General features: G+C 43.3%; 5 protein-coding genes across 5 annotated transcripts; 1 reads left to right on the plus strand and 4 right to left on the minus strand.

Annotated features, from left to right (window-relative positions):
- Positions 1–1,813: 1,813 nt before the first annotated feature.
- On the minus strand, positions 1,814–2,234 carry LOC117387182 (histone H2B 1/2). The gene has a single exon (XM_033984614.2). The coding sequence runs from the start codon at positions 2,224–2,226 to the stop codon at positions 1,852–1,854; it is 375 nt and encodes a 124-aa protein (XP_033840505.1). The 5' UTR covers positions 2,227–2,234; the 3' UTR covers positions 1,814–1,851.
- A 777-nt stretch (positions 2,235–3,011) lies between these two features.
- LOC117387183 (histone H4) lies at positions 3,012–3,374 on the minus strand. The gene has a single exon (XM_033984615.2). The coding sequence runs from the start codon at positions 3,359–3,361 to the stop codon at positions 3,050–3,052; it is 312 nt and encodes a 103-aa protein (XP_033840506.1). The 5' UTR covers positions 3,362–3,374; the 3' UTR covers positions 3,012–3,049.
- Positions 3,375–4,466: 1,092 nt separating this feature from the next.
- Positions 4,467–4,869, minus strand: LOC117387174 (histone H2A). The gene has a single exon (XM_033984602.2). The coding sequence runs from the start codon at positions 4,855–4,857 to the stop codon at positions 4,480–4,482; it is 378 nt and encodes a 125-aa protein (XP_033840493.1). The 5' UTR covers positions 4,858–4,869; the 3' UTR covers positions 4,467–4,479.
- Positions 4,870–18,075: 13,206 nt separating this feature from the next.
- LOC129457203 (circumsporozoite protein-like) lies at positions 18,076–20,400 on the minus strand. The gene is made up of 4 exons (XM_055229848.1): positions 20,376–20,400; positions 20,254–20,343; positions 19,799–19,881; positions 18,076–19,153 (listed from the first exon to the last, which is right to left on the minus strand). The coding sequence occupies exons 1-4, from the start codon at positions 20,398–20,400 to the stop codon at positions 18,194–18,196; spliced, it is 1,158 nt and encodes a 385-aa protein (XP_055085823.1). The 3' UTR covers positions 18,076–18,193.
- Positions 20,401–22,900: 2,500 nt separating this feature from the next.
- Positions 22,901–25,039, plus strand: LOC129457204 (putative uncharacterized protein DDB_G0282133). The gene is made up of 4 exons (XM_055229849.1): positions 22,901–22,925; positions 22,958–23,047; positions 23,424–23,506; positions 24,151–25,039. Exons 1-4 carry the CDS (start codon positions 22,901–22,903, stop codon positions 24,934–24,936), a joined length of 984 nt encoding a protein of 327 aa, XP_055085824.1. The 3' UTR covers positions 24,937–25,039.
- Positions 25,040–26,525: the final 1,486 nt, after the last annotated feature.

A 26,525-nucleotide genomic window follows, 5' to 3' on the forward strand; every position in this document is an offset into this window, starting at 1 on the left:
TATAAACATCGTGGCTGTCAGGTGACATGATTCACCTCCTACAATGTTGCCTTAACTCGGTTAAAGGAGTTTCTGCAAGGGACCAACTGTCTCCCATAATTCACATTTTACCTTTAACCTAATTTCAGTGTTAGTAGATGGTATTCAACTTTTAGTATGGTGCTTGTTAGACAACCTCCAAAAAGATACAACATTCAAAGAATATATAAATTCAGTATAAAAATGGTGATTACATAATAATATTCAAAACTTATATGATTTCAGTATCAAAAGATATATATGTATATGTGATGGCCCTAAGAAACTTTATTCAATCAATATGCATTCCATATTTTTGATATATGTATTTGTAATGCAACTTAAAAGCTTTATTACTTGACATACCCTTCAGTGTGTGCGTGTGTGGTTGCGTGTGGGGGTGTGCGTGTGGGGGTGTGCGGGTGTGTGTGTGTGTGATAATCATTGAAAACAGACTTACTTTATTATGGTTATTAAGAGTTAACCTGTGAATAGAATATAATAGGCTCTTCTCATGAACATGTGCTGTGTATTGTAGTAATTGTGTATTTAATCATTTAATGTCCCTCAAGGATCCCAAAGGTGATGAATATAACCTAAATGTGAAGGTCACTAACCCCCGACAGTCAGGCGCCCATTGGGTCAAGGTCATAGCCTTTTTACTATGAGCCACCACCTTTAATTATTAAGATCAAATCCAGATAAAATATTATCCATGTGCAGTGTATGATTGACCCTTGTGTAGACTCTCATGTAGGCTCTCTAGTAATTAAAGCATTTTATTGTAAATTTAGATTTTTAAAACACATTTTTAACCAAATGTACATCGAAATATGTTGACTGAAGGCTTCTAACTTGAATAAAGTGTATTCCAAATAATAAGTACCATGATCAAAAATTAAGATGGTGAAATTGATTATTTTTGACAATGCCGGGATTCATCGGGTTCAAATTGTGACAGAGTTGGTTCAGGAGCGTGAGACGTCATTTTCACACATGGATCGTCCACCACAGAGTCCAGACCTTAACCCCATTGAGAATCTTTGGGATGCGCTGGAGAAGCTTTGTGCAGCGTCAGACTCGACCATCATCAATGCAACATCTTGGTGAAAAATTAATGCAACACTGGATGGAAATAAAGTGAAATCAAAACAATGCCACAGTGAATGTGTGACATAATCAAAGCTAAAGGTGGAACAAGCAAATATTTGAGTGTGTGACCTTTTTTTGGCCTGGCAGTGTGTTCATTGTGGTCATCAGAATTTTGTTTTTGTCTTTATTATCCTTGAGAATATTATCTGGATCAATTGAGTTATCACCAATATGCCAAAAATGAAGCCAAACACCAGAGGAGTTTGAGGATAGAAAAGCTTCCCTTGATTACCTGTCAGAGAGCAGCAGACACAGCTTCTGACTCTGCTGGAGCGGGTAAACAACCTGCAAATCCAGAACGAGGGACCGGTGCCTTGAGGATTTGGAGAAGTGAGTGGATGAGCTGAACAACACACTTTAATGAAGGATGTGATCATCACTGAGATAAGCCACAGTGAGAAGATGTTTAATTCATTAATTATTTCAACAGTTTCCAATGTGTCAGATTGATTCTGAATTAGCTACTGTCATTTTCAGATACTTTGACAGATGTGCATGACACAAAAGTCCCATGATGCAACTCGAAATATGGACAATGTTTACAACACTTAAGTGTTGTGGTTAATACCCAAATGCTTAAACAGTGAGTGAACCATGTGACCGCAGACAGAAGAGATGAGCTCTTTAGTGGAGTGTGTGGCTCTTAAAAGAGCCGTTGGTGTGTATATTCTCTGGAGCACTTTACTTGGAGCTGGTGTACTTGGTGACGGCCTTGGTGCCCTCGGACACGGCGTGCTTGGCCAGCTCTCCGGGCAGCAGGAGGCGCACGGCGGTCTGGATCTCCCTGGAGGTGATGGTGGAGCGCTTGTTGTAGTGCGCCAGGCGGGAGGCCTCTCCGCCGATGCGCTCAAAGATGTCGTTGACAAAAGAGTTCATGATGCTCATGGCTTTGGAGGAGATGCCGGTGTCGGGGTGGACCTGCTTGAGCACCTTGTACACGTAGATGGCGTAACTCTCCTTCCTGGTCTTTCTCTTCTTCTTGCCTCCTTTGCCGGCGGTCTTGGTCACGGCTTTCTTGGAGCCCTTCTTGGGCGCGGACTTGGCGGGTTCAGGCATGTTTCTGATCGGGATCAGCGCACATTGAAGGCACAGTGGCGCAGCCGCTGCTTTTATGCGGGCCTCGCTGCGCTCTGATTGGAGGAGCCCGTGTGCGCGCTGGATGTGCGGGGTGAGGGGAGTTCTTCTTGACTGATTTTAGGAGGGAAACGGACAAAACAAACTCCCGCGCAAACGTGGCAGCCCTCCCCCGTTTTCAGATAGAAACGTGTAGTCCCCCCGCAGTTATTAACAGAAATATAACGTGATGGTTTGAGTTTTGTGCTTTTAGCGCTTCACAGTGTATTTCTTTATGTAGGCTGTTGACATGTTCTTTTGAGTAGGTTTAGGCCTGACAAAGACGATTATGCACATTTCTCCGGGCGCCTTTTCTCCTGTGATCCTGGCACAGAGTTTGACTGTAAAGGAAGCACAAATAAAGAATCACCTCAGTATTTCACACCTTTAAAGATGCACACTGTAAACAGCTACACCATTTGAATATGATTGTACATGATTTTTTGAATAACCCATATTTCAAAGTATCAAAGTTCAAAGTAAACCGAGATGCGTAAAAATCCTCAAATGGAGTGTTTTACGCGCACCAAGATTCATATAGACCCAGTTTGGTTACGGTTATTACTATTATCTGTACTAGTTTCCCCCCCTCCAATCACCTTCTGACTCAAACAGGTTTATTTTTAACTTAAAGTTGTATTATTTCCATGTGTTAAATTGTCTTCATCATTGGTGATAAAGTATATATAGTGAACAGAACAAAAGCTCTTGAGTGGTGTGTGTGTGGCCCTGAAAAGGGCCGTTGTGTCGTGATTTGGAGCAGAGTTTAACCTCCGAAGCCGTACAGAGTGCGGCCCTGTCTCTTCAGGGCGTACACTACGTCCATGGCGGTCACAGTTTTCCTCTTGGCGTGCTCGGTGTAGGTCACAGCGTCACGGATGACGTTCTCCAGGAAAACCTTGAGCACTCCGCGGGTCTCCTCGTAGATCAGACCAGAGATACGCTTCACACCGCCACGGCGAGCCAGACGGCGGATAGCGGGCTTAGTGATGCCCTGGATGTTGTCACGGAGAACTTTACGGTGACGCTTGGCGCCTCCTTTCCCCAAACCTTTGCCTCCCTTTCCTCTTCCAGACATGTTGAGTTCTCTGTGAGTGTGAACACAAGATGACTACAGACTCGGAGCGCACGGGCTTTATTCACTGACAGAGGACGTGACAGAGAACAGGGGCTCTCTAGCTCCACCAACTGGACAGTATGTGCACAGACACATTCAAAACATTAAACTAACTCACATTTCCCGCTTTTTTGTTACCTTTTTACGTTCAGGAAATATGAATACACAATTGGAACATTCACTTCTGTACTTTGGTAAGATCAGTGTATAAAAGTGTATGTGACTTTACTATTAGTCTTCTTTGTAAATCTTCACACAGGTGTCTTCTTGTTTGTTGCTATTGTCAGTGAAAGAATGTTGTAAAACTGTGTTTTGCGGCACAAACCCGACAGATGCATTTTCATCACAGGAGACACATGGCTCTGTGTGCGCTGAGAGCACTGCCCACAGGAAGAACCTGGGGAGTGTTAGTTTCCTGTCATCGTGTGACTTTTTGCAGTATTATATTTAGTTCATGCCACATTGTGAAGATACATTTTGAACTCTTGAAGACACAGGGACTGGGTAACCACAGCAGGGGCATGTTCTGCATAGACAGGCTTCCCCAGAGCAAATCAAGATTAATTATTATGCATATGTACATTGGACTATTTAATATTGATATTCGACGGTTCTTCATCTCATTTTCAAAAGACCCGAAACTTTTTGTTATCCTGATTACCCCCGAGTCAACACTATAATCAGCACAGAAGCAGGCGACAAGTGAGAGATTTATACACAAAAACACATTTGGTATTGTTTATAAATTATAGACAGCAACGTTTTATTTAGATCATGCATAAACTCAGTAGATAAACACTGCCACTTTGAACAATTTTAAACAGATCTGAGCTTTTACGCAGTAACTCTCCAGTGTCCTGTATGTGAGAACTGCACGTTAATGAGACCACGCACACTCACAAATCATGAAGAGTGTATCATAAAATGGGACATTAAAAACACTGTAGCTGTGTATAGCCTTTTGTTCTGTGATTAGTTTCCCCTAGTTATTCCATCATGGTCTGATTCAACAGAGGTGGCTCTTTTTTGAGAGTGTTTGGCTCTTAAAAGAGCCGTTGTTGTTGAGTCTTGGAGAGGCTTTACTTGGCCTTCTCGGTCTTCTTGGGCAGCAGCACAGCCTGGATGTTGGGCAGCACGCCTCCCTGAGCGATGGTCACTCCTCCCAGCAGTTTGTTGAGCTCCTCGTCGTTGCGCACGGCCAGCTGCAGGTGGCGGGGGATGATACGGGTCTTTTTGTTGTCACGGGCCGCGTTTCCCGCCAGCTCCAGGATCTCAGCGGTCAGGTACTCCAGCACGGCGGCCAGGTACACGGGAGCTCCTGCGCCAACGCGCTCTGCGTAGTTTCCTTTGCGGAGCAGCCTGTGCACACGGCCAACAGGGAACTGCAGTCCGGCCCTGGAGGAGCGGGACTTGGCCTTAGCGCGGGCCTTTCCTCCGGTTTTGCCTCTTCCGCTCATAGTTAAAGTTTGGTTTCGTGACGAGAGAACGAATGTCTGGAGACGAAGAGCAGCGCCTTTTATCTGCGGGAGCGCGTGCGTTTGTGCGCCGCACCAATGAGCGGCCGCACTCAGACAAGAGGAGGAGCTCTGACTTCACTGGACACACCGTGTTTTCTGCTGTGTGAAGTCAGGCTGCAAAAACTAATCAACTCATAGTGACAATTAAAAATAATCAGTTTCACCATCTTCATTTTTGATCATCGTAATTATTATTTGGACTAAACTTTGATTCGAAATATGTTGACTGAAGCCTTCTAACTCGAGAAGATTTAGGAATACATTTAGTTAACCAACATAGACAATCTTCTTGTATGTTTTGGTATAATTTTACAGATTTTCTACGACACATCCCAAAGCCTACACCCTGCCTTTTAAACCATACACCCTAAAATTGACATGCTGTGATCTCACATGAGTTTTAACAATATGAATTTTAGCTGCCCCCATTTGTATTAAATTTATATTGTTGTGATGTCATCTGAAACCCAGCTATAAAAAATAATAAACAAATAAATAAAAAACATATTTCAAAGTTTATTTATTTTATTTTATTTTTTTAACCTTTATTTTAGCAGGCAAAACATTAAGAACAAATTCTTATTTACAATGATGGCCTGGGCATGCCAGAGCAGCCAAGGGAAGGGGAGTTAACACAATTAGACTCACATCATTTCATTAAAATATAAAACAAATATTTACATCTGTCACTAAAAATCTCCTTTTGTATCATTAGTAAAACATTTACACATGTCTTTAAAAATTACCTTCAGTTTACATTTAAAAGCAGAAAGAGAAATGAAGGAGTCCAGTATTCAAGTATTCAAGTTTATTAGAGAAATTTTATACATCTCAATGGAGTATAGTACACAGGAGGCACCAAGATACAGGCCTACAGTTTGGTTATGCTGGAGGAGGATATTCTCGCTCTTTTCCTTGTCCAGTCTTTTGCTATTTTCTTTGGAGTATGTTCCATTTTTGTGAAGCAAAAGAACAAAAAGCGCACTGTCCTGCCTCAGTTTTTGTGCAGCTAGTGTGATCTGGTATTAAGAGAAATCCTCATATATTTATATGCAGATATGCAACTTTTAAAACTGCAACAAGATTTTAATGAAATACAAAATTCCCTCATAAATCTTAAACTGTTATTGAATGCAAATAAAACATACATGATTTTTTTTAGGTTTTGGCTTGACAAAAACTTATCCTTTAAAAAAACATATCTAGGAACTATGTTACAGTTTAAAATCAATTTATTATAGAAAGAAATATTGCATCCCAAAAGGTTACAGAAATGACCATCACTGTCTATTAGGGGAAAAAAAAAAACACTGTATATAATGTGTGTGTCTATAAGGGACTACTTTAAAAACAGTTATGTGCATTATTGATACCAGAACAGTTAATACCAGATCACGTGACTGCATAAGGCTAAACACTAGCTGCACCAAAACTGAGACGGGAAAGAGGGTTTTAGCGAGTGATGTGATGTTCCGTATCGAGGCTTCGAGGCGTGTGTGGAGCAGGAGAGGGGCGTTCCCACGATGTGCGTATCGAGGCTCGCTTCATTTAGGGGAGGAGCTGAAAATGATGACATCTGAAGCCTCGCTGGCTGGCTGTCCCACGTGACTGATTCACTAAGTGGTTTGGATTTTGCCACGAGTAACAACCTGTAGTGCAGGTAACAACCTGAGGTGTCGCCTGGATGACAGTGTCAGGCAGATGCAAATATTGAGGTCCAGCGATACATGACAGAGACAAATACTGCAAGGCTGGAGGAAACCCCTTCAGTACTGGAAGAGACAGAAATATGTGTATCCAGAGCCCATGTATATGTGTGTGTGTGTATTTATATAAGTTAGCAGTGGCATTCTTGTGTACGCCTGCCTCATCTGTGCCCTGTGTTAAAACCAAAAACTGTTGAGAAACTCTTGTTTCTGAATAAAAATCAATACAATTTCCCCTGTCCTGTACATCATTGTCCAAGTTACACAAGTATAATCTGTGCCCTTTTCCTAGTTCCACAAGCACTTTCACTGTCCTCTGCCTGATTACACCCTTGCCATTTTAAGAAAAACAGCTTAACCTGCCATATTATGATATTACCATTTTGGGAAAATTTACACACACAGAATACATGCAAAATGTATTATACACATATGTGATAATATATGATCAGAAATGATTTGGTCATACATTTTTTGTAATTTATTGTCATTCCCAACTCACACAAAAAAATCACTGCATTACACATTATGTGGTTCAGATACAGCTGCTTGTGATTGATTGTTTTTAATCTCACTGTGCATGTGTATGGTGTTGTACATGTGTATAGTGACAATAACTTTACTCTACTCTACTCTACTCTACTCTATTCTACACTTGGCCAGTAGGTGGTTTCGTGCGCACATGAAGCTTTGAGAAATTAACCCTTTCTCGGTACACCCTGCTTGGCTCAGGTCATGGGGTGTTTGCTCTTTGATCTTTTTGACTTTTGCTAAATTGGGTAAATCTCGCTCTACCCCTGGACCACGGCAAACACTAGTGATGTTCAGATGAAGCCCTGTGAAGCAATAACCCTTTCAGCGACTGTGCTGGTACATGTACGTGCTTCATATTGATTTTTTGACGCCATGACGCCATCTGGAGGTCAACATGTACAATGATCTAATTTCTATTACAGCACCATCACGTAGACAAATGTACTTCAAAACATGTGATAGGATCACCATGAAATGCAGTTTTAGAAATAGGAACGCTTGTGTAACTTTGTAGGAGCGTTTGTAAATAAATGAAAATAAAACATTGATATGTTTCATTGGTTTTTATTCAAAAAAAGTTTTTCCAAAGTGGCTGGACTGAGGCCGTTCTGGGTTTTTTTGTAAGGATTTCCACTGCTTTAAAGAAAATCCTTTCACATGGCACAGATGATGCTGGTGTTGAAAGATAAGTGACAGCCCGTTTGTATAAAGTAGGGAAAATCTTCCTGCTGTTTCCAATACTGCAGTGGATCTTCCCGTCTGTCTGTTCGGCTCTGCCAAGTATTTCTGAATTTCAATTGTAGCATTCACTGTCACAGATGGGGTTTTGCCTTTTCGAACGGATTCGTCCAAGCAATGCCACAGTTTGCTCCCTGAGAGAGTAAAACAGTCACTATATAAAAGTAACATTCATGCACCACATACAATACCTCCTGTTTGTGGCTGTGAAGCTTCAGATGGCGATGATGCTGGAGCTGAAGTTGATGCTGGAGCTGATGATGTTGAAGCTGCTACTGAGGGAGAAGTGCGCCTTATTATAGAAGCACATTCTGAAGTAAGTCTTCTCTCTGCTTCTGCAGCTTTATGTGGACTAAGGAAACTGAGTTTTAAATCTGGGATCCAACATGGTGCTCAGTGATAGGACACTTTGAGATTGCAAATAGAACAGTTTTTCTTTTAATTGTTTTTTCAGACACCCCACTAATGTGATTCCCTCTGGAGTGGACATATTCATAATTTCTTCTTCTAGTGCAGTATGAAGCATGGTCAGCATTGGTATGACTTTAGACCCCGACACACACTTTTCCTCTGACAACTCAATGGTTGCATCATTGAATGGTGCCAGAACCTTTAATAAATCAGAAATTATGTTAAGCTGATGGGAGGAGAGAGGAGAAATGTCTGTACTCAAGCCAGCCAGGGCAGCGGCAACTGGCTCCCTTTCCTGAAATAGTCTCTGCAACATGTTGTAAGAACTATTACATCGTTACATCATTTCCACTTTTTTTTAAGTTTTAGAGTTGGCCGACCCATTTGGAACCTGCGAAAGTCTCTCCTACAAGTGGAGCAAAAGTGTTATTATTACTAATATTATGCATACATACACATGAATGTGATGGAGAGACAAAGATGAAAAAGAAACTACCTTTGCTGTAGTGCTGCTCTTAAAGTACCCAACCATCTTCCTGCCTTTGTGTCTTATTTCTGATAGCATATCATTCACAGAAAGTGCTTTTTTTTTTCCAAATTCAAAGTATGTGCTACACAGATGGCATGCTTAACTCCCATCTTTTTTGCACACGCAGCCATATTGGCAGCTCCGTCTATGACTAAGCAGGTGACCTTGTTACTGATGCCCCACTGTAGAAGAAGGTCTTTTTTCACAGCAGCCAAATTTATTGCAGTGTGTGATGTCAGGAAGTGTTTAACACCCACCACAACAGAATTCAACTTAGTGTTTTCATCAACAAAATGGGCAGTGACGGCGAGGAATGCTTCAGTATTTATGGAGGTCCACATGTCAGATGTTAAGTTTATATCAGATGATGCACTCACAGTGGCTTTTGCCTTCTCCTTGTTTCCATTATATTTCTTATCCACCATAACTTTCAGGGCCTAAAAAGATTAAGAAAATGAGAGCAATAAGTACAATTAACAACAGTTTAACTACAAACAGTTCAAATGACTTTGTTATCTCATATGTGAAGTACAAATCTATATATTGACATATTGAGATATTAAGATATTTTTATATATACAAATTTCTTAATTTTCTCTGACTGTGACACAGTATGTGTATTGTGAATTGCACTCAAAATAGCTTACCAGAGCTTGAACCACCTGCCATGCCGTCTTGATGCAGGGCTCTAATGTGCCTCAGCATTGCTGAGGTGTTCCTATTATACCCCAGCTCTCTCGAACACAAGAGACACTTCACCTGTGGCAACAAGCCCATGCTCAAAAGGTTTATAATACCTGAGCAGACAATGTGTAATTTCGCACACCTCTTGTGTGACTATACGAGTTAAGCAATTGTGATTTTGTACATTGTGAAATTAATAAGATTTTATTCATATAGTTCTTATAGGACATACCTTACTGGCAGTTATGATGTCAAAGTACTCCCAAACCGGGGAGTACTTTCTTTTTTTTAGTGCTCGTTCCATCTTCTATTTGGAAAGACTTACAAGTGCAGTCAGACAACACAAAACGTTCAGGGGACTTCATTGTCATTTGAAGTGGTTACCAGCAAACCACTTCCTGAATCAGTCACATGGTGCAGTGCCTCAGGACGGTTCAAGCGTCATCACTGACGTCACTAAACCACACTTCGAACCACACTTTGCTTTGTAGCTGCACTGATTACTTGACTCACACTTCGAAGCCTCTATTCATTTTGCCCATTTTTCATTCATTTTGCACTTTGCACTTCTGTAAATAAACACTGTTAAACCTTTCCCCGAGTTTTGTCTTTTTGGTCCCTCCTGTCAGACGCTACGACAAATGTATTTTAAACTGAGCGTCCATGAAAAAGAGAGCTCAAGTGCCCTCATTGGGTTCAGCTATATAAATAAAGATGAATAAAAAATAAGATAAAATATAATGGTGCGAATTTACCTTCCATTCATAAGTGTCCAGACATCCATCCCGGATCAGTCATCTCGAGCACTCGGCAGTTCATCATTACAAAGTGATGGTGATTGTAAACAGCAGAACTATCACCCCACACTTACACAATGATCCTACTGGACCTCAGCCTCTTCTCTTGAGCATGAAATCATCAATAATATTGCCACCACCAGGAGATTTTGTAAAGGAAGACCTCTACCTTCACAACTGATGGCAAAGAGTCCAGGACCTCGCCAATGAATTATGGCACAGATGGAAAAACATGACATGAACGACATAGTGATCATACAAAATTACACAACACCAAGGAACCACTGGAAGCTGGCCAAAGTCACCGATTAGAATAGTTTAGTGATTTTCAAAAAATGAATGTAGTGTATGTAGTGATTTGGTGGGAGTGTAGCTACCATCAGGGGCAACTCTCTTATATTTAATGTTTTTTTGTAATAAGTGCAGTAAAATATTTAGAATAAAAATGCATATTTTCCATGAGTTCATATATTTTTGGTTAGAAGACAGGAAAATAAAGTTTTATTTGTTCCACTTGCAAATAGTGATGTTTCTAAGGGGAATCTTAGGCTGCACTATCTGTCTAATTGAGACGCGTGAGGAGCTGTACTCTGGCATAAGAAAGAAAAGTCTAACAAAAGGATTTAAGTTTTTCAAGAAGATATCATAACTTTATTCCCTTTGAGTCAATGGCTGTGTCCCAATACGCCAAAATGGCCTTAGATTCACCATTGGAAGTGTGCTACCAAGGGCAGTTACATAATTTCCGGCGGGACAAGGCCTGTCCCATTTCAGTGCACCCGATGAATGCGCCGGCCACAATTTGCCCTGCATATCAATTTAGTGAAGTCCTGTTAAATTGAGTTTACAGTAATTGTTGTGTAACTGACCAAACAGTGAATGAATTATCGCTTACACAAGTATATTTGTGTATTAATCGTAATGTTTAATATTCTTCCTTATTTTACGAATATTCTTTTGTCTTTAGGGAGCGACGAGTAGATAGCTTCCCTGAGGGGGGAGAATGTGCACCTGTTCATAGGTGCCAAATTAGTAACAGTAAATAGTAATGACTTAACCTGGATTTCATGATTTTATTCCTGTCTTATCCACAGCCTGTACTTCTGTGAGCACTAACTGATGGTCCTTAGGATGCTGATCTGAGATCACAATGGAGAACTAAACGTACCTGTTTCTCAGTAAACTGTTGCTCACAAAAACGTGTGAATTATTCATTTGATTATAATCAAAACTACCTTCTTTACCAAAGAAGACTCAAAAATATATTCAAAAAGACATAATGAACTACATAAATGGAATGATAGAATGTGCTGCATAGTAATTGAACAAATGTTTCCAATAACTGTAGGAAATCTGTAACTGTTGTAGAACATTGTGATTGTCAATGTATTATAAGCTGCTTTATTTATAATTGGGTAAATGGTGAATGTTTTTCTGTATGACTCAGGACAGTACTGCAGAAGCTGGGTCTGGAGGGGAAAGTCACACCCCTTCAGGCCAAGTGCAAGTGGGAAAATTTATAAAAGAAATATATATAAGTATGTACATGATCTGAATGTGTACTGTTTTCATTTGTACTATAACAATAAACATTGTTTGGTTTATTGGAGAAATAATTTGACAAAAATTAAACACTTTGATTTTGAAAAATGTATGACTTTATTTACAACTATAATAAAATTTGTAAATAAAAAGTCATAAAGTTAAAACAATCACTCAACACAGGTTCAACAATGACCAGGAGCCTGAGCTCTGTTCAAGTGGGACTAGACTGTGACAGTCGAAGAAGATGTGTGAGTCTGTGTGTGCATGTTTGTGTGTGTATTTTTTTTTAAATTTACAACTATGCCCCACATGATGAGCAGTAAAACAAGGCCAGTTACGTCGCCCGGACTGGCGTTACCGAGGCCCCACCCTGGAGCCAGGCCTGAGGTGGGTGCTCGGCACCTGATGGCCAGGCCTTTCCCCATGGGGCCTGAAGGGGGCCATCCTCCCATGGACCCAACACCTGTGGGAGGAGTCCTGAGGGTCAGATGCAAAGAGATCTGGGCCGCAGTCAAAGGCGGGGGCCTCGATGACTGGATCTTCGGACATGGAGACTGGCTCTGGGGACATGGAATGTCACCTTGCTGGGGAAGAAGGAGCCTGAGCTTGTGCGGGAGGTTGAGTGTGACCGGTTAGATATAGTCGGCCTCACCTCCACGCACAACTTAGGCTTTGGAACCCAACTCTTTGAGAGGGGCTAGACTCTCCATTTCTCTGGTGTTGCCCGCGGGGAGCGGCGGCGAGCTAGTGTGGGCTTTCTTATTGCCCCATAGCTCAGCCGGTAAACGAGAGGGTCGCGTCCCTGCACCTCCGAGTCAGGGACAGGTCTCTCACTGTTGTGTTGGCCTTCGGACCGAACAGCAGTGTAGAGTACCCGTCTTGGAGTCCCTGGGAGGGGTACTAGACAGTGCACCAACCGGGGACTCCGTTGTTCTCCTGGGGGACTTCAATGCCCATGCAGGTAATGACAGTGACATCTGGAGGGGCCCCGAACCCGGTAGTGGACACCAGAAGTAAGGGATGCCGTCAGGCTGAAGAAGGAATCCTATCGACCCTTGTTGGCTCGTGGGACTCCTAAGGCAGCTGACGAGTACCGGCGAGCCAAGTGTGTTGCGGCTCATGCGGTCGCAGAGGCAAAAACTTGGGGTTGGGAGGAGTTCGGGGAGACCACAGAGAAGGAGTATCGGATGGCCTCAAAGAGATTCTGGCAAACCGTCCGACGAAGCAGAGCTTTACCAACACAGTTTACAGTGCGGGCGGAGAGCTGCTGAGCTTGACTGGGGATGTTGTTGGGCGGTGGAAGGAATACTTTGAGGATCTCCTCAATCCCACCATCACGTCTTCCGAGGAGGAAACAGAGACTGGGGACCCCAAGGTGGACTCGTCCATCACCACTGTTGCCTCTAAGCTGCGCGCGTGCGCAATTGCGCACTGCTGACACGGTCTTCGTGCACAGAAAATCGAACTGGAATTGAAAATAAAATAAACGCACAGCAATTCATTCTGTGCTATTTTTCAATGTGAGTCAGTGAGTGTGACCGGGGACGAGCTGCTCCAGACAATTATGTGATTCACATACGTATTTGCGCAGCTTATCAACGTCATTGACAGACGTCCTCGTGCGCCGCTATCAGTGTTTTAGCCGATGTGGAGTGAAAACTCGCTAATGATGCTAAGTGTTTAACCCCTTAACGTTCCGACAGCCCGCCCTCGGACACTCTGTTACGCACTGTTTTGCAGCAGTTTTGCATTTTAAACATGACGAAACGGACAAAACAAAGGAAGTACACGACCGAGGACACTGTGGATGTTTGTACAAGTTAAACTAGAGGCATCTCGGACCCAGAGCGGTTCATGGAACTGAGTGAAGATCTAATGATGGACTCAGGAGCAGAGGACCTTATGATTTGATGGACTGGATGCTGTTCCTGATCGGTAAACGTGGTTTATTCTGCTATTGACTTAATTTTGGGTCAAATGTGTATTATGTGTAATCATTAGCATTAGCTAATCCCAATCTGCGTGCCCCAACCACCACCAATCACTCACGCACACACTTGGGTGAAGTGTCTTGCCTAAGGACACAATGACAGAAGTTGGTCAGAGTGGGACTCGATCCTCCAACTTCTAAACACTGAGCCACTGTTGCAGAATGACTGTCTCACTGTACAATCATGTACAGTGTGTTCTTAGTTTCCAGTGTGTGTTTGTTGACATTTTGAAGTGTGTGTGTTTGTTCACTGTTTGCAGTGTGTGGTTTGTAAATATATATTTATTTTGACCCATACCACTCATTTTGACTATATTTTATATACAAATATACATTTTATATTGTGTTTTGATATGATATGTAAATGTACAGTAATAGAGCAGCTGGGTGTGCAGATACAGATTCCTCTCAGTGTGTGTTGGTCATTGATACTGTCACTAGTTTGAGTTGTAAAAATCAAAGAGTTAACGGACTGTCTCTGAGACCACAGTAGGACAATCTCACTCAGTGCACAGCAAAAGCTTCACACAATGGCTTATACTCATAATACAAGTCAGAGCTTTATCATAAAAATGTTAAGTGTGTTTTCAACATTGGAGTTTACAGTTGTCTTGGTTTGGTTGGAAGCTCATGTTTTGCCATAGTTAAAATTAAATATTTATACTTCCAATAGCATTAACATACTACACAGGTCATGAGCAATATTTTTGTCATTTTCATTGTATAAGTGGCTAAAGCACTTAATTAAAAGTCTTATAACAGAAATGTAAATGTGGTAATTTGATTATTTTATTAAACCATTTAACTTGGATGGATGTGATGCAGCATGACCACAGTGCACACGTCTGATGTCGCTCACAGTGGTCCATGGGACCACTCAGGGAGTTTGTGTGTTTGCTCAGACTCGTGAGAAATTAGAGGGAACATTATCCACCACCCTGGCTGAAGTCACTGAGGTGGTTGGCAAGCTCCTCAATGGCAAGGCCCCGGGGGTGGACGAGATCCGTTTCGAGTACCTTAAGTCTCTGGATGTTGTGGGGCTGTCTTGGCTGACACGTCTCTGCAACATCACGTGGCGGTCGGGGACAGTTCCAGTGGATTGGCAGACCGGGGTGGTGGTCCCTCTGTATAAGAAGGGGGACTGGAGAGTGTGTTCCAATTACAGGGGAATCACACTCCTCAGCCTTCCAGGTAAGGTCTATTCCAGGGTACTGGAGAGGAAAATTCGACCGATAGTTGAATCTTGGATTCAGGAGGAGCAGTGTGATTTTCGTCCTGATCACGGACCACTGGACCAGCTCTATATTTTCCATCGAGTCTTCGAGGGTTCATGGGAGTTTGCCCAACCAGTCCACATGTGTTTTGTGGATCTGGAGAAGACATTCGACTGTGTCCCTCGTGGTGTCCTTTGGGGGGTGCTCCGGGAGTATGGGGTCCGGGGCTCTTTGCTAAGGGCTGTCCAGTCCCTGTATGACCGGAGCAGGAGCTGTGTTCGCATTGCTGGCAGTAAGTCAGACCTGTTTCCAGAGCATGTTGGACTCTGCCAGGGCTGCCCTTTGTCACCGGTTCTGTTGATTATATTTATGGACAGAATTTCTAGGGGCAGCCAGGGGCCGGAGGGGGTCTGGTTTGGGAACCACAGGATTTAATCTCTGCTGTTTGCAGATGATGTTGTCCTGATGGCTTCATCGAGCCAGGACCTGCGGCAGGCACTGGGGCGGTTTGCAGCCGAGTGTGAAGCAGCTGGGATGAGAATCAGCTCCGCCAAAGGCCATGGTTCTCGACCGGAAAAAAGTGGCTTGCCCTCTCCGAGTGGGTGATGAGTCTCTGCCTGAAGTGCAAGAGTTGAGGGAAGGATGGAGCGTGAGATTGACAGGCGGATCGGTGCAGCGTCTCCAGTGATGCGGTTGCTGTATCAGTCCATTGTGGTGAAGAAGGCGCTGACCGGTAAAGCTCTCGATTTACCGGTCAATCTACGTTCCTACCTTCACCTATGGTCATAAGCACTAGGTAATGACCAAAAGGATGAGATTGCGCATATAAGCGGCCGAAAAGGATTTCCTCAGCAGAATGGCTGGGCACACCCTTAGGGATAGGGTGAGGAGCTCGGTCACACTGGAGGAGCTCGGAGTAGAGCCACTGCTGAGAGGAACCATCTGAGGTGGCTCGGGCATCTGTTCAGGATACTTCCTGGACGCCTCCTTTGGGAGGTGTTCTGGGCATGTCCCACCGGGAGGAGGCCCCAGGGAAGACCCAGGACACGCTGGAGGGACTATGTCCCTCGGCTGGTCTGGGAATGCCTTGGGGTCCCACCGGAGGAGCTGGATGAAGTGTCCGGAGTGAGGTAAGTCTGGAAGTCCCTGCTTAGACTGCTGCCCCCGCGACCCGGCCCCAGATAAGCGGAAGGAAATGGATGGATGGATTTACAACTATTTACATTTATCATTGTCATATGTCTTAAACAAAGGAAAACAAACTACTGTTTACAATATATTAACATAATAACTTAAAACACTAAAGTAACAGTGTAACAGTCAAAGTGCAAATCAATAAACCTGAATGTGCCAATACCAGGTTTTGATCATGAAGACACTTCCAGGGACCTTGGCTGTGCTAATCAACCTTCTCTGCCTGGACCGACTTGAGAGTCCTGAGATTGAGGTCTTCATCTTCTGGCTGGTAGGTGGGGCTCTCATACCAGGTGCTGTTTCACTGTCCACTGCATCATTCGTGGGCTTGGTTTGCAGGGCTGGCATGTCCCTTTAGAAACATGGGAAAGAATATCGATAGTACTGCTCATGGTACATCACATCTATTTACAGTTACAGTGTTTACAGGCAATCACCCTGAAACACTTTCAATAAGAATTTGAAACTGTAGCTATTATGTAAATACCTAGATATAATCATGATCCATTGGAACCTCCTCCAGGACAGAGACGTCAGCAGACAAGTGGTCCCGCAACTGTGCTCCAACTATGGCCTCGACTTCATTGTCCCGCTCATCCCCCAATACATTCTCCTCGGGCTCGTCCTCCAGGGCCACGAAGGCTCCTGCCCCAAGGCAGATGTTATGGAGGACGGCACAGGCAGTAATGACCTATGACAAGAAAATATGTATTTAGTATTTCACAATCACATATATCATATTTAACATTTCACTTACATGTGGTGCAAAGATGTGGTGGACCTCCAGCACATGAAAAAAGATGGCCCTGAATCTTGTTTTCAACATTTCAAAGGCACACTCAATAATTGAACGTGCCTTGGAATGATGGAAATTTAAGCAATGGGCTCCCACACCTTGCACTGGCCGCTTGTAGAGAGTGATGAGGGGGAGTGGACGCTGGAGACAGGGGTACCATCCATCTGCCCAAACCCAAGGGTCTCTGCCTCAAGGTCATCATTGGTAGAAAGGTGTATGACTTTGTGACGCAGGGCCACCACCTTCCCAGTGACCCTGTGAACGATATTGGTTACCTCTGTCTCTGTTATAACATTTTAATAAGGTATAAAGTTATTAAGGAGCTACAATGGGGAAAACAATCACCTGGAACCTTAGATTTCCCTATTGATATTCCACGGAAAACATTACTTCAATCTAAAAAGAACTGAACACCTGCGACGACAACTTGACTATTCTAATAATGAAAAATGAAAAATAAAAATGTAATTAATTCAGTGTCCATTTTACACCTTTGGTCATACATCAACACCGTATAGCTCATTAGTCATCAGCCGTCAGTAGGCGTAACGCAAGATACATAATGTACAGGCAAAGACAGCGGTGGAAGTACGGTCCGTGGTGTAGGCCTGTCCCATTTTGTCAAGATGGTGGCTGAGGACACTGAGGACTACCCATTCTCAGCCGAAGGGCACCTTCAACCAGTGCATTTGGCGAATGCGAACAGCCAAAGCAGTCATTGAGATAGAAACTAATGTGCAACTTGCTTGATTTTCCTACATTATACATCTAGGAGTAGATTTTAAGAGGGTTAATTTAAGTTGTATTCTCTTTTCCATAGATCTGACAACATGCGTCGGCATTGTGGGGCTTTTGTGCACGTGAAGACATGCTGAAGATTCTTCCGGTCTGAATAAATGTATCTTTAAACAATTTCATGTCTTGTTTAGCTGTAGACCATGCTTCTCCCCCTTGAGTTTATACAAGTGCCCCGCTCTTAATAGTAATCTACCAAACAGGACAAACACAGCAAAACATTTTAAGTTAAGATTTTATTTAAGAGACAAGTAGGCAGTACCTATGCAACACATCTTTATCCAGAGATCCCAAAATGTTTTTGGTGTACAGCAGTTCATTTAGTTTGTCAGTCCCTCCATTGTCACCGAAGGGTTCTTTCCAAGGGCATAGCACGTCTTCGCCTTCTGCTCCCCTTTTCACTGGATGTGTGGTTGCTTGGCTCATTGGCATCATTAAGAGTCGCATTGCTGTGGTTGCCGGCGTCATCCAGTGTGGCGTTGCCGTTGCTGCCGGCGTCGTTAAGCGTGGCATTCACGGCGTCGTTAAGCGTGGCATTCACGGCGTCGTTAAGCGTGGCATTCACGGCGTCGTTAAGCGTGGCATTCACGGCGTCGTTAAGCGTGGCATTCACGGCGTCGTTAAGCGTGGCATTCACGGCGTCGTTAAGCGTGGCATTCACGGCGTCGTTAAGCGTGGCATTCACGGCGTCGTTAAGCGTGGCATTCACGGCGTCGTTAAGCGTGGCATTCACGGCGTCGTTAAGCGTGGCATTCACGGCGTCGTTAAGCGTGGCATTCACGGCGTCGTTAAGCGTGGCATTCACGGCATCGTTAAGCGTGGCATTCACGGCGTCGTTAAGCGTGGCATTCACGGCGTCGTTAAGCGTGGCATTCACGGCGTCGTTAAGCGTGGCATTCACGGCGTCGTTAAGCGTGGCATTCACGGCGTCGTTAAGCGTGGCATTCACGGCGTCGTTAAGCGTGGCATTCACGGCGTCATCCAACGTCGCGTTGCTGCCGGCGTCGTTAAGCGTGGCATTCACTGCGTCGTCCAACGTCGCGTTGCTGCCGGCGTCGTTAAGCGTGGCATTCACGGCGTCGTCCAACGTCGCGTTGCTGCCGGCGTCGTTAAGCGTGGCATTCACGGCGTCGTCCAACGTCGCGTTGCTGCCGGCGTCGTTAAGCGTGGCATTCACGGCGTCGTCCAACGTCGCGTTGCTGCCGGCGTCGTTAAGCGTGGCATTCACGGCGTCGTCCAGTGTCGCGTTGCTGCCGGCGTCGTTAAGCGTGGCGTTCTGATCATTATGAGTGACTGGACTTGTCTGTAAACAGAAAGGCAGTTTTAGCATTAAACCAAACTTATAGCTACAATCAGACGCAACAAGTCCAAAATGGTGGTTGTGTCGGCCAGTCCAATAACTGATGGGGTCTGTAGGTCTTGTATGTTAACCCTAGGGTTTTTTTTCCAATTAGTCTTCAGAGTAGTCTATAGTCAATAAGTGCATTTGGGAGATGGCACTGGTGAGATTTTGGCATGACGCCAAAATTCAAGTCATCCAAAAAAAAAAAAAAAGAACCATTTTGATTTTTGTAAACATGACAAGTTCTCCAATACTTGAATTAAATGTTCAGCCTGTCTTCCACGTAGTCTTTTTAAATGTTATCCAATAAAACCTTTTATAATGCAAGTGTGATTTGTGACAGCAACCTGTCCTGGGACTGCAGGTGGAAACTGGCATACGAGGGCTTTTGCGCACCGTCCCCGATCTTTGACCGATCCTGACATTACGAGATTCTCTCAGCAGACCAAGTTCAAATGAGTATCAGCCCCATCTGTGATTTTTATACTGTACTGACTCCTGATCAATTCAGGTGCAAATTCGTTCTACTCTGCCCTTTCCAAAGTGAATTCCTCCACCTTCAGAGTTATAGTATTGATTAGCATCCAAATTTGAAGAAAAACCTACCTCATTTTGTGCACCCCCTGCGGTGTCATTGGACAGAACGTGGACCTGCTGAAATGTTTTCACTGCATGGTTTTCCAATTGAACTGAAATGACACATTTTGGCAGTCATGCAGTGAAGTTTAGCTGTGCATTTCACAAAACAAGTTGATAACAATCTGTCATATGTAAAACAGATTTCGAAGAAACTGCCCCCCCATTCAAGTTTTTCCAATTTCATTGATGGACACCAGAACTCACCAGGAAACAGTAATGTCAAGTTCTGTTTCAGAACTCAGCACTACAGGTTTGTTTTTGTTTTTTTTGTACCATTACAAAACACTACAACGTCTATTCCACCATGAATGTGGTCAAAATATATTCAAATGCATCTAACGTAATTAAAGTCAAATTACAAAGTGAAAACATCTCCACGGAAGATGAGTTAAATATAAAATGTGTGCATTGCATTGGCTTACCCTCTATATCGTTGGAAGATGCATTGGCTTCCACGTCAACGTCGACCAGTGACAGGAGCAGTTGGACTACATGCTTCCGAACAGATGATTCTAGAACGACATTACGTTAGCACGCTAAACACTTTGACATGTTCTAACATAAAACATTAATACCAGACCTTTCTGTGCATGCTTGACTTCATTCAAACTCTTGTCACTGCTGCCAACTAGTAAACAAAATTAAATAAATTCAACAGTTTTTAGAACATAACCAAATATTAAATTAAAGTTCTTAGTACCGGTGGCTGTCCCAAGAACAAGCAGGAAGCAACACAAAATCCAAACAGCTCCCATTTCGATGGTGTCAGGGAGGAAAGTCCAGTCAGAAGTGCCACGTGAGGCACAAATGAGGTAGGCTGGCTTTAAGTACCACAGCTGCCCTCCATGACTGTAATGAGCCTTTAAAGGACAGGTGCAGGGGCTTCTGATTGGTTGAGACAGACAAGGACCACGCCCACAGGTACACCATTTGATTAACAGGGCATGTCCCATTTCCACTATAAACCACTGAGGAGATTGAGCCAATGTCCCGTGAGCTGACAAAACTAAAATTTAACTGTTTGGCCATAATGAGCATCGTTACATTTGGAGGAAAAAGGGGGAAGCTGGCAAACCTGAGAACAACATTCAAACTGTGAAATACGGGGGTGGCAGCGTCATGTTGTGGGGTTGTTTTGTTGCAGGAGGGAATGGTGCGCTTCACGAAATAGATGGCACCATGAGGAAAGATCATTATGTAAAAATATCGAAGCAACATCTCAAGACATCAGCCAGGAAGTTAAAGCTTGTGTGAAAATAGGTCTTGCAAATGGCCAGAGACCTGAAGCATACTCCAAAACTGTTTACAAAGTGGCTTAAAGATAACTAGGTCAGTGTTTTGGTCATCACAAAGCTTTCATCTTAAACCTTATGAAAATAAACATGCAGACCCAAAAAGGCATGTGTGAGCGTGTCGGCCGACAAACTTGGTTCAGTTACATCAGAAGGAAGGAGGAATGGACCAAAATTCCTGCCAATTGTTGTGATATTGAATGATTGATTAATAACAGGTGTTAGAAATGTTCGTTTCTGATGCAAGCGTCAAAGAGGACTAAGAGACTGAAATATAAGTCAGAAGGGTTTAATGAGTTCATCACAGGTAAAGTTAACAATGGAGCACCGGACTCTCAGGAAAGGATAGGAAGAGAGTCCTGAGATGTTTGTCTTTCCAGCTTTTATAGGCCTCCCAGTGTGTGAGGCGGGTCTTCCTCTCGGCAACATGTGATTACACATTAAAAACCTTTTGGCAAAATCCCTGAATGTGCGTTTTTAAGTCAATCAATCTTATTGTTTTATGACCCTCACAGGATGGGGGCACTCAGTCCTTGGTGAACAGGGCCACAGATAAGAAGTGGCCCTGGTCCTGGGTGTTATCTTCTTGGCCCCAGTGCTGTAGATTGCTTTACGACCCTCTCAGGGTGGGGGTCTTTGGTGAGTAGGGCTACAGGCATCTGAGGGTAGCATTACATTGTTAAAAAAATACCTTACACAGGTTATTTGATTGCTTTAAAGTGCCTTGAACATTTTACTGTAAGTGGGGTCGCCTACACACAGATCTGGGCTGTCGCTTGGCCTTGGCCTGTGGAGTCTCCTGTTTGTCCCTATTGTGAAAAGTTCAATGCCATACTGAGACCAATGAGGCCAATCTCAGAAAACACTCCCTCCTACTGACAAACTAAACACACAGCAGAACTTGTGATTTTAGTTATACATTTTTCCGTTTCTTTAAGTTATTCATGTCTATTTTCAGTCAATTCTATATTTTGAGTTTTCGTCAACTCATTTAGAACAGAGGCATATTCAGTCATTTCACAAGATTACAGTCCTTTGTTCCACTTTTCTCACACATGAATAAAACTGTGACCTGTATCCAGTATTTGACTCAAAGACCTTGTTACCACCAACTGAATTAGTTCCAATATTTCTTCAATATTTCATGTTTTATTTATCTATCCTCATGGTGCCATCTATTTCATGAAGCGCACCAGTCCCTCCTGCAGCAAAACAACCCCACAACATGACGCTGCCGCGCCCGTATTTCACAGTTGGGATGGTGTTCTCAGGTTTGCCAGCTTTCCCCTTTTTCCTCCAAATGTAACGATGCTCATTATGGCCAAACAGTTAAATTTTAGTTTTGTCAGCTCACAGGACATTGGTTCTCTCTCCTCAGTGGTTTATAGTGGAAATGGGACATGCCCTGTTAATCAAATGGTGTACCTGTGGGCGTGGTCGTTGTCTATCTCAACCAATCAGAAGCCCCTGCACCTGTCCTTTAAAGGCTCATTACAGTCACGGAGGGCAGCTGTGGTACTTAAAGCCAGCCTACCTCATTTGTGCCTCACGTGGCACTTCTGACTGGACTTTCCTCCCTGACACCATCGAAATGGGAGCTGTTTGGATTTTGTGTTGCTTCCTGCTTGTTCTTGGGACAGCCACCGGTACTAAGAACTTTAATTTAATATTTGGTTATGTTCTAAAAACTGTTGAATTTATTTAATTTTGTTTACTAGTTGGCAGCAGTGACAAGAGTTTGAATGAAGTCAAGCATGCACAGAAAGGTCTGGTATTAATGTTTTATGTTAGAACATGTCAAAGTGTTTAGCATGCTAACGTAATGTCGTTCTAGAATCATCTGTTCGGAAGCATGTAGTCCAACTGCTCCTGTCACTGGTCGACGTTGACGTGGAAGCCAATGCATCTTCCAACGATATAGAGGGTAAGCCAATGCAATGCAAACATTTTATATTTAACTCATCTTCCGTGGAGATGTTTTCACTTTGTAATTTGACTTTAATTACGTTAGATGCATTTGAATATATTTTGACCACATTCATGGTGGAATAGACGTTGGTTGTAGTGTTTTGTAATGGTACAAAAAAAACAAAAACAAACCTGTAGTGCTGAGTTCTGAAACAGAACTTGACATTACTGTTTCCTGGTGAGTTCTGGTGTCCATCAATGAAATTGGAAAAACTTGAATGGGGGGGCAGTTTCTTCGAAATCTGTTTTACATATGACAGATTGTTATCAACTTGTTTTGTGAAATGCACAGCTAAACTTCACTGCATGACTGCCAAAATGTGTCATTTCAGTTCAATTGGAAAACCATGCAGTGAAAACATTTCAGCAGGTCCACGTTCTGTCCAATGACACCGCAGGGGGTGCACAAAATGAGGTAGGTTTTTCTTCAAATTTGGATGCTAATCAATACTATAACTCTGAAGGTGGAGGAATTCACTTTGGAAAGGGCAGAGTAGAACGAATTTGCACCTGAATTGATCAGGAGTCAGTACAGTATAAAAATCACAGATGGGGCTGATACTCATTTGAACTTGGTCTGCTGAGAGAATCTCGTAATGTCAGGATCGGTCAAAGATCGGGGACGGTGCGCAAAAGCCCTCGTATGCCAGTTTCCACCTGCAGTCCCAGGACAGGTTGCTGTCACAAATCACACTTGCATTATAAAAGGTTTTATTGGATAACATTTAAAAAGACTACGTGGAAGACAGGCTGAACATTTAATTCAAGTATTGGAGAACTTGTCATGTTTACAAAAATCAAAATGGTTCTTTTTTTTTTTTTTGGATGACTTGAATTTTGGCGTCATGCCAAAATCTCACCAGTGCCATCTCCCAAATGCACTTATTGACTATAGACTACTCTGAAGACTAATTGGAAAAAAAACCCTAGGGTTAACATACAAGACCTACAGACCCCATCAGTTATTGGACTGGCCGACACAACCACCATTTTGGACTTGTTGCGTCTGATTGTAGCTATAAGTTTGGTTTAATGCTAAAACTGCCTTTCTGTTTACAGACAAGTCCAGTCACTCATAATGATCAGAACGCCACGCTTAACGACGCCGGCAGCAACGCGACACTGGACGACGCCGTGAATGCCACGCTTAACGACGCCGGCAGCAACGCGACGTTGGACGACGCCGTGAATGCCACGCTTAACGACGCCGGCAGCAACGCGACGTTGGACGACGCCGTGAATGCCACGCTTAACGACGCCGGCAGCAACGCGACGTTGGACGACGGCGTGAATGCCACGCTTAACGACGGCGTGAATGCCACGCTTAACGACGGCGTGAATGCCACGCTTAACGACGGCGTGAATGCCACGCTTAACGACGGCGTGAATGCCACGCTTAACGACGGCGTGAATGCCACGCTTAACGACGGCGTGAATGCCACGCTTAACGACGGCGTGAATGCCACGCTTAACGACGGCGTGAATGCCACGCTTAACGACGGCGTGAATGCCACGCTTAACGACGGCGTGAATGCCACGCTTAACGACGGCGTGAATGCCACGCTTAACGACGGCGTGAATGCCACGCTTAACGACGGCGGCAGCAACGCGACGTTGGCCGACGGCGTGAATGCCACGCTTAACGACGCCAGCAACCACGTGAACGCGACGCTGGAAGACGCCGGCCACCACAGCAATGCGACTCTGGTGTCCCCACTGGAAGATTCCGGCAACCACGTGAACACGACTCTTAATGATGCCAATGAGCCAAGCAACCACACATCCAGTGAAAAGGGGAGCAGAAGGCGAAGACGTGCTATGCCCTTGGAAAGAACCCTTCGGTGACAATGGAGGAGCTGACTGTCCAGAGACCCCAAAAGGTTTTTGGTGTACAGCAGTTCATTTTGCATAGGTACTGCCTACTTGTCTCTTAAATAAAATCTTAACTTAAAATGTTTTGCCGTTTGTCCTGTTTGGTAGATTACTATTAAGAGCGGGGCACTTGTATAAACTCAAGGGGGAGAAGCATGGTCTACAGCTAAACAAGACATGAAATTGTTTAAAGATACATTTATTCAGACCGGAAGAATCTTCAGCATGTCTTCACGTGCACAAAAGCCCCACAATGCCGACGCATGTTGTCAGATCTATGGAAAAGAGAATACAACTTAAATTAACCCTCTTAAAATCTACTCCTAGATGTATAATGTAGGAAAATCAAGCAAGTTGCACATTAATACAAAGTCACGCAGCCTTAACATGCGCACTGACAAAAGTAATTGACATAAAATGATAAACTGTACCTCAATAGCCACATTGATTCAAAGGGAATAGTTGCGATATCTTCATCAAAAACTTAAATTCTTTTTTGCTAGACAATTCTGAGATGTAAGGAGCTGTGCTCTGGCATCAATTAGGCAGATGGTGATGTTTCTAAAGAGAATCTGAGGGTGCACTATTTGCAAGTGGAACAAATAAAACTTTTCCTGTGTTCTAACCAAAAATATGTGTTATTCTAATGTTTTTGTAATAAGTGCAGTAAAATATTTAAATATAAGAGAAAAGGGAAAGGTGCAGGTGTATGTATAAAAGCTCGTTACCAGATTTTTAAATTGTGACTGTTTCACAAATGCATTACGTTTAGCTTTTCCTTGGAGTGTATTCTATTTTTGTGAAGCAAAACGGCTAAAAGGGTTTTCCCTTTTTCCCATCTGAGTTTTGGTGTGGCTAGTCCTTAGCCTTATGCAGTCATGTGATCTGGTAATAAATGTTCCGGTATCAATAATGCACATTACAGTGAAGGGTATGCTAAGTGATAAAGCTTCTTAGTTGCATCACATATACATATATCAAAATATTGAATGCATATTAGTTCGAATAAAGCTTTTTAGGTGCATTATATATACATATATTTCAAAACACAGAATTCACATATCCTTTGAATGTTGTTAAATAAGCTTTTTTTTATAATGAATTTATATCCTTTGAATGTGTATCATTTTGAAGATGTTTAACGAGCGCGATGTTTGTACTAAACTTTGAGCACTGGTTTGAATCTTTCCAGTTGCTAGATTATCAGTCACTAATGTTATATCCTTTGAAGAATGCCTAACGAGCACTATACTCTGACACTGTAACTATTCATTCCTTATAACAGTCCTCCTTTAAAGGCAACATTGTGTGTTCTGAATTATGGGAAATAAAAAAGGGGGGCTTTGCAGGATACTCCCTTACAGAGATAGGACCACTGGAGGAGACTCAAGGCCGAAAAACAGACCGGTGCAGTCCAGCGGGTCAAGAGAGGTGAACGAGGCCGGAGGAGGAACCAAGGCGTCAACCTGCTCAACATAATATTTGCATATTCATGTTGCATTTTTCTCTTTTGGGGCGAGGGAAAGGCAGACAGACCGCCTGCTGCACATTCGAGGGATAGA

Source organism: Periophthalmus magnuspinnatus, chromosome 19 (assembly GCF_009829125.3).
Source record: "Periophthalmus magnuspinnatus isolate fPerMag1 chromosome 19, fPerMag1.2.pri, whole genome shotgun sequence".
In the NCBI taxonomy this organism is placed as follows: domain Eukaryota; kingdom Metazoa; phylum Chordata; class Actinopteri; order Gobiiformes; family Gobiidae; genus Periophthalmus; species Periophthalmus magnuspinnatus.

Coding starts and splice junctions, on each gene's coding strand:
- LOC117387182 (XM_033984614.2), bottom strand. CDS start 2,226: ATGCCTGAACCCGCCAAGTCCGCGCCCAAGAAGGGCTCCAAGAAAGCC.
- LOC117387183 (XM_033984615.2), bottom strand. CDS start 3,361: ATGTCTGGAAGAGGAAAGGGAGGCAAAGGTTTGGGGAAAGGAGGCGCC.
- LOC117387174 (XM_033984602.2), bottom strand. CDS start 4,857: ATGAGCGGAAGAGGCAAAACCGGAGGAAAGGCCCGCGCTAAGGCCAAG.
- LOC129457203 (XM_055229848.1), bottom strand. CDS start 20,400: ATGTTTTATGTTAGAACATGTCAAA. Junction 20,344..20,375: donor TTATGTTAGAACATGTCAAA/GTGTTTAGCGTG, acceptor ATGTCGTTCTAG/AATCATCTGTTCGGAAGCAT. Junction 19,882..20,253: donor ATCTTCCAACGATATAGAGG/GTAAGCCAATGC, acceptor GTGTCATTTCAG/TTCAATTGGAAAACCATGCA.
- LOC129457204 (XM_055229849.1), top strand. CDS start 22,901: ATGTTTTATGTTAGAACATGTCAAA. Junction 22,926..22,957: donor TTATGTTAGAACATGTCAAA/GTGTTTAGCATG, acceptor ATGTCGTTCTAG/AATCATCTGTTCGGAAGCAT. Junction 23,507..24,150: donor CAGGGGGTGCACAAAATGAG/GTAGGTTTTTCT, acceptor TTCTGTTTACAG/ACAAGTCCAGTCACTCATAA.